This window comes from Pleurodeles waltl, chromosome 12 (genome assembly GCF_031143425.1).
Source record: "Pleurodeles waltl isolate 20211129_DDA chromosome 12, aPleWal1.hap1.20221129, whole genome shotgun sequence".
In the NCBI taxonomy this organism is placed as follows: domain Eukaryota; kingdom Metazoa; phylum Chordata; class Amphibia; order Caudata; family Salamandridae; genus Pleurodeles; species Pleurodeles waltl.
The window spans coordinates 486,141,199-486,153,286 of NC_090451.1; the positions used below are offsets into that span (position 1 = coordinate 486,141,199).

The following is a 12,088-nucleotide window of genomic DNA, read 5'->3' on the forward strand; positions in this document are numbered from 1 at the left end:
CCCCCTTGGGGGCAGATTGGCCTCATAAAAATAGGCCAATCTGCCCCCAAAGGGGGCAGAAATGGCCTAAGTATAATTTGCCCCCTAGGGGAGCGATCCTTGCCTAAGGGGTGGCTCCCCACCTCTAAAAAACAAAAACAACAACAAAAAAATGATCCCTGGCGCCTAGAGGTTTCTGCTGCCCCTGGGGGGGCAGAAAAGGACTCAAACAAAATGCCCGCCTGGGGAGCGACCCTTGCCCAAGGGGTAGCTCCCCTTCTGACAATTTCCTATCAAAAATAAATCCCTGGTATCTAGTGGGCATTTTAGCAGCCAGATCGCTTCGCAATCCGGCTGCTAAAATGCTCAGATACTTCAAAGGGAAGGAGATTAATTTCCTTCCCTTTGAAGCCTCTCAGGCCTCCTCCACGTGATCGGAAGAGAAATGCTGAGCATTTCTCTTCCGATCGCGCTGGAAGCTGAGCTGCCAGCACGATGGGAGGAGGCCTCACAGGGGGGGTGGGGGGCTGTCGGGTGTGGAAGGGGAAGGGCTTCCCCTTCCATCCCTGCCTTTGGGGGGTGGGTGGGAAGAATACAGAGGGAGCGCTAGCGCTCCCTCTTGGCTCTGTTCCCAGTACGTAATGGTTACGTCCTGGGCACACGAGCACTGTGCCGCAGGACGTAACCATTACCTCTGTGGCACAGAAGCGGTTAAAACTCATAGCACCTAAAATGATCTGATGCCTGCAATAGTTTTAATGGATTTATGTAAAGTATTATGTAGAGAGCTTAGGTATTTCTGCTTACCCTCTACTTGAGCTTCATATCTTAACAAATTTAAACCTCACAGCACTTTAAAGAGACTTGATGGTCACAATAGTTTTAACGATTTGATGTAAAGAGTCAAATATTTGTGTTTAACTTTAGGGATTGTTCTTGAATATGTTGTTTACTGTGACTATGTATTCTGTTTGTCTCCCATTTCTCCCCTCCCTCTTTTGCTAAGATTTTAATTAATCATGCAAATAAAGATTACTTACTTACTTATATACTTACTTACTTACATTCCATGTTTCACAATGTACTTCCATCAACAACACTATGCTACATTCTCTCTAACCTTAAACAATATAATCTATTCCCAACTAGCTAAGCTTCTAATGAGAACATGCCCTAAAAGAAAGAAAAAAATAAACCCATTTTTTAAATTTGCTAAAATCTGAAGAAGTGAAGTTTGTATCCAATGGAAGTTGCTTTGTTGGGGTTAAAGCGACTTCATGGAGAGGTCTATAGTGGTTGTACCAATTTCTGATTTCAAACTTGCAATCAGCATTAAATCCATGGGCCAATGTAAAACTATTTTAGCAGCATTTTCAAATTCCCCCACAGGTGACAGAAATGAGAGCATCTAATTTCATAAGTGCTTGAATTACATTTGGGGTCATATCTCAGGACCATAAGATCCTAGCAGCTTCTGGTTTCATTTGTAGTGTATTATTTGACCTGCCACATCTTCTCCCATTGTAAATTACGACCTATTGTTTTTATAAGCTAACAGGGTGATTAGATATTGACTTGCTTTTCTTGTGTATGATTACTATTTTATTCGAATTCTGAGTTTAAAATCTACTACCACCTCAGGGAGTTAATTTCCCAAACTCCAATTGGAGGCTGAGAAGTGCTAAAAATTACTTGGTTAACCAAACCAAAAGTCATGCAACCCAACGTGAGCCCTGACAAAAAGCCTTATACAACTATTTTAAGTTAGAGGGAAACAAAATCAGTTAGCATTTATCAGTATAATGTAGTTGGTATGCTCTGAGTATAAGAATTCCCCAGGAGTACTTACACCAAACAATATTGAATATTAAGGCACTTGAAAACTAGGAGGAATATTATTGTGTATGAATATATTAGATATCATAAAGAGTGTAAAATATAGGAAGAATGATCACCAGTTTTCAGCCATAAGTATACATTTCATAAATAATGCTTATTCCCGTGTTTATTTTTATACCATTCAAAAACAACAAATAAAAACAGGGAATGAATACAATTTAAAAAAAAATCCTTAAGTTACATGCTGGAAATTCATTATCACCGCTTGTATTATTTCAGATCCCATACTGGGTAAGGAATCTCTCACACATGTCTCTATTAAGGTTCTTGATGAAAATGACAATGCTCCTGAATTTGCAGAGCCATATGAACCCAGGGTGTGTGAAAATGCTGCTCCTGGCACGGTAAGTCCTCTGTATTTGAATATCTGAATATTCATGTCTATTGAGGGTGAGTACAGGGGAGGTGATCAAGATGGCTGACCCTGGTCAGGTTCTCAATGAGTTCCTCAGGTCGAGGGACCTCAAAGTGTGAATTTGTCCCTACACTAAAGTATATTCTTGCAAGTCATAGTTGTAAATCCAGGTTCCCCAAGGCCTGGAAGTAAGCATACTTTCCTCTGAGGGAGTCCTGAAGAATCTCTGTGGATTGTTCCTTTACCCACCTACCTCAATACATGAACAATGATGCTTGCACCGGAACTTAAGGTTCCAGAAGTTAACATTGTACCAGAAATCAGCAGAATGGAACGCCATTGCAGCAGTTTCGAACTGCTGGGAGTGATCATCAGTGACTATGGGTGGAAAGTTGTGGTGGAAGTGAGCCGACCCATGGGTGACTAGCTGTGAGGTGATTCTTAAGCACCAAATGTAGATGGGCTGCAGACACTTGCTCTCCTTCGTCCTGCGGGCTCCTCTTTCCAGCCACTAATCTTCTTAACCTGTAATAAAGGAGTCACCCTCTCCACAGGAAAGAAGAGTGCTGACAGAGGAGCTCAAGTGAAATAAGGGCAATAATTTACAGATGCTAACAGCCACACTTGTTTTGCACTGAAAACTGAAAAGAACTAGACTCCAACTGTAAGGCCCTCTCTGAGCTAACAAACACACAGTAATTTGGACACATGCGTTAGCCATTTTAGCCTTCCCATTTGCAACACCAGTCCCTCATTTATATTGTTGTGATTCTGTTTGAAGTATCTCCATGTGCAATCACATGTCTTATATAGATTGATGTGATTTAATTTGAAATACCTCTATATAATATGTAAGGTATACTTCGCTCTTTGAGAGCATGAGAGCAGCCATCCTCACTCTCCAACTTGGAAATAGATACAGAAATCACATAGCAAGAAGATAGGCCATTTCCTTCTTCACACTAGGGATGACCCTCCCTGTTTGACACCTTCATGAAAATAGAAATTGACTCACATGCTACACTGTAACCTCCCTCTTCTATGTATAGCAAAAGAAGTAGACATTCTTCATACTGGAGATAATCTTCTTTGACCACCTCTCTGCCAGGTCACAGAAGCAGGAGCCCCACAGCATGAGAATGAGGTAAACACCTCTTATTTATTTTCTCCAATCAACTTTCCTCACTAGTAGTCACATTTTATGCTTAGGGGTGGTGTAAATCAGTGTTTTTGTAGTTGCTTACTGAATAATGTAATTGAAGGATACAGAGCTTTGCTTGATATCATCTCTGCTGAAATAGCACTAAATCCATGCCTACCCTTACAGTCCACCTACATTTTCTTTGATATGGTCCTGTTCAACAGCTGCTTCATCTCTAAACACTGCTCTATATAAGGAACCAACTTCTTTAAAATAACCTCTCCCCAAATATTTCCAAATATGCCATGAAGAACTTCAAACTTATGATTCTAAGAGAATTCACAGAAACTCTCATTGTGCTCATATTGACATCCCCAAAACTGATCTTCTATTCTTCTCACACAACACAGGCCAGTGCGTACACTTTCTACACAGGCACCTTAAAATCTCATCATTATCTGTCATCCCCTCTGGGAGAATCTTAAGGTTTTGCCTTTCATTCCCTCCAATGGTGTTCTTTCTACCCCTGTTTTCACCAATGGAAAACTTATGGTTCAATCTAATGATGCAAATGTGGCATTATATGACTCCCTTCTCCCAATCTACACAAATCTGGCAATTCCTCTGGTGTTTCTGAGCCCCCTTCGACACTTCTTCACTCCTTTTGCAGTCTCCTCACTCTCACCACCAAACTATCACCTACCCTATCTACTCCTCTAGTCCTTACACTGCGACCGGTCTCGCACACTCAAATCATACATCCTTCTTTGTTACTCACCTAATAGCCCTCCCATAACTGTCCTCATGGCCCCCCATCCCATTACATTTGAGACCCATTCATCTACTACCCCTATGACCATCCTAAACACTCACCACACTCGCATGACCTCTCCACCCAGATGTAATACTCCTGCCTGCCCTCCTCCTGGTGGTCTATTTTTTGTCTCCTTGAGTATGGTCACAACCCTACCTGAACCAGTGGCATCCTCCCCTATTCCCAGTACACATGCAATTCTCTTCCCATCCTCTGCCTTATCTGGATCTTCTACCTGACCCCCACCCTTTGACTGCCTATCTTAATTATCTAGCTCCTTGTAATATAATTTGGAAATCAGCACCCTTAACCTTCCCCCCAATCTGAACCCTTAGCTTATCCTGCCAGCCCTTGCACCTTTACTATCCCACTCCCCTTATCTTGTATCCTCTCTAACCTTTCCATCTACTAAGCATGACAAGTATATACCACAAAGATACAGGCAACCATAAGACATCAGAAGGAACCAGATAGAGTAATTCTGAATGCAGAAGCTCTGGCTAAAAAGCATGTTGTGTAAAAGGACTCTCACCCATATTTTAAGGCATGCATCACCATCAACAAGTACAATCATAAAGTGAGCATTGGTATTTCAGGTAAAAGGAATAGTGCAAGTAAATTACAAAATTACCTAGTAGGAATCCGCAATGATGTCTTTATTGGTGGTATCCTCTTATAAGGTTAAAAAGAGAGGTGATGCATAGGGATACTTATTAATCCAGCATCATAAGTCTCTAGGTCACCATGTTATTGCCAATTTTAGATGCCCATCGCATTCATGCAAATTGCGTGAGTACCAAAGATTCCTACCTAATATTTATCCCAACTAAGCTGTGTATGTTACTATTGTGGAGGAAGACACATTTATACCATGAACATAGTCATGCATAAATACATTCTCCAAGTGGAGTAAATCGGGGTTTCATCCCTGATAGGGTAGGGGAGAAGGAAGTAGATTGTTGTTGTAGTCAATGTTGCATAAATGGAAGAGACTGCCTGTTGGCCAAAGGGTCTCCTGCCCCTCCAATAAGCATTCTTTTGGCACTGCATCGCCAAACCCCTTGCTTCTTCTCTGTGCTGTCTACTACATAATTACTAATCAACAGTTAAACACTGCTTAGACTTTTTCAAACACAATTTTGCACTTCAGCCTGGATATCATTGTGGGGAGACAAATTTGGCTCAATGATGCTTCAATGTCTTAGACCACCTTCTCCCCCCAAATAACTCCATACTCTGATGCAACTTTGAAGTCATACATGGTGGTAGAGCAGCAGTAATTCACATGAACACGCTAAATTGTAAACAACCTCCTACTGAATGCTTTTGCTCCTTCAAATGCCTTTCTGCTGATCTACTTCAAAGGCACAGAATCTCAGAAAGAATGTAATTTACCAACCTCTGGGGAAAACCACATACTTGCTGATGAATGCAAGGAATTTGAGTTATCATGAATAATCACCTCTGGGACCCTTGTCTTCCTTCATGATTTCAACCTACACTGGCCTGAAGAAAAATTGTAAACCTGTTAATCTGTTCTCTTCCTTTACTGCCTGAGACAGTGAGCTGTACAGTACTACCCGATGGCCACACATAGACTCCATTCTAGGACTGATCATCTCAAAGAATTCTCTTTGACGCCTGACTACCCCATTCCAATGGAGTGATCTAACCTGCAAATTCTTTTTACTTTGTCCTTTCTCCTTCAGAACATTTCAGGGCAATTTAAAAGAGAACATACATAGTTCTGTGACACTAAGAACATTGACATCAATACCCTTGCTACCAAGGCTTGTTATTCCCTTCTCACCTCTAGCTCCCAACATAGCATAAATGTCAAAGCAGGTAAGTAAGATAAGTATATAGAAAACCAGATTAATAAATATGCTTTGTTAAAAAGCAGGAGGAACAGTCCTAAACTCTCTCTCTCTCTCTCTCTCTCTCTCCCAGTTCTCAAACGATCCACATAATGATAGGAAATTACTAAAAAAATCTTTTAAAACTGGAGGTAAGCACTCTCACCATGTAACCGGGCCAGCCTCAGGATTACCAGACGGAAATACAAGTTGAACGTCATCACAGAGAATTTTAACCACAATAAATCTCTACTACACAGCTCAAAAATCCTCCAAAACCTCTTTTCGACATAGGTTCAAGAAAAGAGCATGTATACACAGTTAATAAGTTAAAATGATAAAAGACATCAATAAATAACAATAGAATATATATTCATAAGATGATCAATAGTTTTTAAAAAAACACAGACGTTAAATATAATTACATTGATTGGAACCATTTAAAATTGTATACCTGGTGAGATAGTCATTAGGTAATCTGGAATATATTTTAGCGAGCTGTGCAAATAGCAAACAAGTGCTAAACAATTAGTTTCAAGTCTTTTCCTTTCTTTTATCGCTGCAGCAATAAAATGACAAATAACCATACAGATCATATCAGACTGGAGTAACTGCAGATTAGAAATAGCTTCCTTGCACATCCTGATGTTTAGTGTTCTAAGAATTGGCATTAGAAAAACCTTCCTCTACTCTTTGTACAGCTTACAGAATAGTAAAATATGCATTTGTGATTGTTCCGAATGCATATCGCATGGAGAGGGTATTAGGTCCCTATTGCGATACACCTTGGGGGTTTAAGCCACTAAAAAATGGGCCAGGCCCAATTGAAACCTTGTCAAGAAAAATCTATGGTGCCGCGGGACAGTTAGAAGATGGGGTTCGATTTTAGATGTGGTAAATAAGGGAAGATAAGCTGCCACCATGCCTTTCCCCAAATCGTGCCTCTCTCTGTCGGTAGTCAACTTCTCTTGGAATTAATGTTTTACTGCTAGGAGGTCCTGCTTGACTATGGCCCTAGGGCTAAAAAATAAGTCTGATCTGTTAAGGCTACCCAGGGACTCTTATATATACATAACCCATATGCATCTCTGTACTCCATCCAGCCTCATCCAGTCCGTAAGCATTGTCTGTGTAAGAGCTGCTTCCTGCCTAGTCCAAACAGACATCCAGAGGGCTGGTTGGGCTAACTTAATCAAGTCCTCCAGAAAAGGAAGACCTAATTCTGCATGTAGGATTATGGCGGGCACACTCTGGGAGAGTGAGAGTAGACTTCTCAGAAATGTATTTTCTCTTATTTGCAGAGAGATTGCACCGGTGTAGCCCCATACTCCAGCTCCATATCAGACAATTGAAGTAGGCCTTGCCTTATAGATGGTGGTAATAGGCTTTAGTGGTGCACAACCTAGTTTAATAATACATTTGCATAGAGGTGCCACTGCTTGATTGTATTGTGTAGTCCTGTTTTGTCTAAGGTACTTCCAGTTAGACCCATTATCAAAGGGAATCCCCAAGTACATGAAGGTATTCACACTACTCAATTGGGTACCTTCAATATAAAACTGAGGGGCTCTGGTTCTTAAACTACCACATATCATAGTATATGATTTTGTTTTGTTAGTAGACAGTCCCAATGCCATCATGAAGTCAGCAAATCTGTTTAAAAGGTTTTGGAGGACCCTCCCGGTTCTTGCCATCAAAACACAGTCATCGGCATGCATTAGTACCAGTTGTGGTCTGTCTGCAATATTAGGGGGATCTGCCTTTTCGTCAATCAGAGCTTCCTCTAGGCCATTTATATAAAGCGTGAAGAGGAAGGGTGCAAGAACACAGCCCTGTCTGGCCCCTTTCCTAAACTTAAAGGGGCTGGTGCATTGCCCCTCTTGCCAAAATCTGACCTTAGCTTCCACATCATTGTGCAGTTGGGCCAACAGGGACACTATCTTTGGATTTGCACCTTTATTGGTTAACATTACCCACAATTTTCTTCTGTTCACGTTGTCAAAAGCTGCTGTTAGATCCACAAATGCCAAATAAAGACACCCTTGCTTCACCCCAACATATTTTTCTCTAATTAGATGGAGGTTCAAACATTGATCGACTGTCGCCACACCTTCCTGAAGCCATACTGTGACTCAGAGGTGATGTTATTGTTGAGAGCCCAGGTTTCCAAATGGTTCAGAAGGATCCTCCCAAAAATCTTTGTGGTGGCATCAATCAAAGAGATTGGGCGATAACAAACAGGGTGATTTCAGTCTCCCTTTTTGAAAATTGAGACAATTATGGCACTAGACCATGATCGAGGAAGGACAGAGGTTGACGCAGCTCTAAAAACGTTTCCCAAAATTGGTGCCCAAAGATCAATGTTATTCTTGAAAAGATCAGCTGGGAAGCCGTCTGGCCTTGGAACCTTATTTGGCAATGAGCCATTATTACCAGTTTGACATTGTTCAGGTGTATATACAGTTCCTCAGTGCCAAGAGTAACAGGTCCATTTACAACAGTCATTTCATAGACATCCGAACAACCTTCATACAGCTTTGTAAAATGGCTGACCCAGCTCTGCTCTGGGATGTGTACCTCAACACCATTGTTTGTGTCAGAGCTAAATAAAAGGGGTGTTGACAACTTTCCAAAATTGAGCCTCATCATTGGTCGCTGAGGCAGTGGCCAATTTCTCCCATGCCTTTCCTCTAATCACTTTCTTCCTAGCTGAAACTGCCTTCTTGTACTGGGACCTGCATCTCATGACTTCTGATTTGTTTCTCGGCGTGGATTTTAGTGCCCGTATGAGATTGGAATGGGCATGAGTGGTTGATTTATCAAAATAGCCAACCTGCTTATATCATATTGGATCTCACTGGTGAATGTTTCAGTGAAGAAAGGTATTCCTCCTGACAGTTTTAAAATTGGCCACATTTACCTCATCCTGAAATAATCCACAGCTCATACTGATGACCTGAACATCAACCTGGTTTCTATACTCTCCTTCTTAGGAAGGGTGTTTGAAAGCAGTGTTGCCTCAAAACTATCCTCCCATATCCAGCAAACAACCATCTCAATTCCTTCCAATTTGGATTCAGACACAGTTTCAGCATAGAATCAGTCTTTTGCAAACTGTGGATGGCTCTCTCTGCTTCCTCAAATATGGGAACTTCGGCTTACTTCTGCTTTTTGTCCTCTCATCTGCCCTCGATACAGTATATCACCACGCTCTGATTTACAGCCTGGAAGGAGAGATGGAAATCAATGGGGCAGTTCTATTCATATTTGTTTAACCGATCACAAATAGTTGAAATGGGACACTCTGTCCCCAGCAAGACTGGCCTAAAACAATACATTTTAAAAGGCTCAATCTGTTCTCCAACCTTGTTCAATTTATATTGCAAACTACTTGGAGAGATTCTGAACATCTCTGAGAGTCCCTACCATCAATATGCAGAGGACACTCAGATTTAGCTAAAGATTTCTTCCCCTAATGTCATCCTTCTTCTCTCCAACACCCTTGACAGGATTCAGACATGAATAAGCACCCACCATTGGAAACTCTACAAAACAAAAGCTACATTTCCATAAACCTCACCAAAAAAATCCAACCTCCCTGTTTAAGAGTGGGTCAAATCGTTCTGTAGCCTGAACTGCAATCCATCCATGAAAACAGTCTTAACCTTCAGAAGCAAGTTTTTGCCTTGGTCAAAAGCACCCTGGGTCAGCTTAATGTACTCTGCAATATCTCACAGATCATTCGTGAGCAAGACCTGAAAACTGTATTCCAGGCTTGTGTCCTATTTAGACTGGATTAAGGGAACTCACTCCTACCCAGTCTCCCTAAAGTGCAATTAGGACCCCTCACACTGTTGTCCGCTTCCTGACAGGAAGCAATACATTTTACCACATCCCTTCTATTTGGCTGGAAAGTCTCCAGCGCTCAGCAGGGACCCGAACAAATGCTGAACACTACATGAAATAAGTATTCTCTGACAATGAAGTGAGAATCAAGGGCTCCTTTCCACCATCCCTTCACACAACTTCGTCTTGCCACATTTCAACAGGAACCTAAAATCCTCTTATTTGGAAGACACATTGGATAAAGCAGTTCTCGTCTCCCTTCCCCCTTCAGTGAAATATTCAGTCTATTCTGAAAGTGTTTATATGTTTTCCCTTGATGGAACCTCCTGCTCTGCTCACGCAGTGCTCTGCTGTATAAAAGATGGTGAATCTGGGCTATAGTGTATTAAACTCAGTGGGATAAGCCACTGGTAAACAATGTGGAGCTGTCAAAAACTGTGTCTGCATTTTCGTCATCTTGTGGTTGAGACGAGGCATGATGCAGCATTTTAGATTGTTTGATACAGTGATTAAGGCAATTCACCTCCTCAATGTTTAAACTGTTTTCACAACTGGATTGGATACTAAGGCAATAGTCTAACTAATCTATTTAGTATCATCACAATATAGGACCCTTCCTCCCCCACATAATTAAATGAGAAAAGCAAAAACTGATTGAAGTATTAAGACAATTAAGACATTGAATTATAGTTAGATAATACAGAATTTTAATATTGGAACTGGAGAGGTCATGGTCCCAGAGTATCTTAGAACACAACACTAAAACGTTTTCTTCCTTTTTCTAGAATACAAACATTGGAGTGTAACCTCACTGGTACCACATCACCAGTCCTGCTATTAAACACAGCCTTTGACAGCAGAAGATCCTCATATATGGAACCCTATCAGGCTTTCTACAAAATCATTGATACTAGAAAAGTCATTTCTGGAAGTGGGGAATATATGGATGGTTGTTTGACCATATGGAAATAGGATACTGTATGTCCCTTTAAGTATTATCCAGCTTATCTGGTTTCTAGACATTCTGACCAATTAGCAATTGTTACTGACTTGATATGTAAGGATGATGAAACCAAAGTGAGATACATGAGATTTTCACTGTAAAATGTTTTTAGCGCATTCAGATTTTTCTTTATTACAATGTTTACATTCTTCTAGGTCATCCTGAATATTTCTGCCATCGATAGAGATGAAATGAAACCAGGAACTAGATTCAGATACACATTAGCATCGAAGGAGAGTAATTTCACAGTTCAAGATAATGACGGTAATGTATACCTCTGGTGTGAGAGACTTTATGTAATGGTTTATGGTACTGTTGTTTAACGTCCAGGATGTACATGAAAGAGAAGCATTGTGAAATGAAGGAGATGGGTGAAAATAAATCAAGAAGTAAGGATTAGAAGGAGGGAGACCAAGAACAGTCCTAGTCTGCCCAATTCCAATCCCCCTATCGTCTGATTTAAGTCTTCTGTAAGAAATTAGGTTTCTGGTTGGCACAGGTATGTCCTCAGTCAAAGCAGGAACCACAATCCTAGTCAGGGTAAATCATATACACACCCTAAAATAACCTGTGCTCACCCTCCGGTAGCTTGACATAGAGCAGAAAGGCTTTACTTAAGAGACAATGGGGGTGATTCTCCGCCCGCCAGAGTTCCCCCCTTCAAAATACCGCTCTGCGGTCGAAAGACCACTGAGGGTATTTTGGGTTTTGCACTGGGCTGGCGGGCGACCGCCAAAAGGCCGCCCGCCAGCCCAGTGCAAAACACCCTTCCCACGAGGACGCCGGCTCAAAATTGAGCCGGCGGAGTGGGAAGGTGCGACGGGTGCAGTGGCACCCGTCGCGTATTTCAGTGTCTGCAAAGCAGACACTGAAATACAAGGTGGGGCCCCCAGGGGCCCCACGACACCCCATACCGCCATCCTGTTCCTGGCGGTTCAGGATGGCGGTATGGGGTGTCAGAATCCTCCATGGCGGCGCAGCGAGCTGCGCCGCCATGGAGGATTCATTTGGGCAGCGGAAAACCGGCGGGAGACCGCCAGTTTTCCGCATCTGACCGCGGCCAAACCGCCGCGGTCAGAATGTCCTGCGGGGCACCGCCAGCCTGTTGGCGGTGCTCCCGCCAACCCTGGCCCCGGCGGTCCATGACCGCCGGGGTCAGAATGACCCCCAATGTGTTAAGTATTTGTGCAACACT

The 12,088-nt window shown here is 42.0% G+C and overlaps 1 protein-coding gene across 1 annotated transcript in view; it reads left to right on the forward strand.

The window, feature by feature from the left end:
- The window catches only part of CDH5 (cadherin 5), a 286,155-nt gene that overhangs the window by 242,325 nt on the left and 31,742 nt on the right, over positions 1–12,088 (forward strand). Inside the window, exons 9-10 of the mRNA XM_069217168.1 lie at positions 2,098–2,222; positions 11,049–11,157. Coding sequence (XP_069073269.1) covers positions 2,098–2,222; positions 11,049–11,157 — 234 coding nt within the window. The remainder of the gene's footprint in view (positions 1–2,097; positions 2,223–11,048; positions 11,158–12,088) is intronic.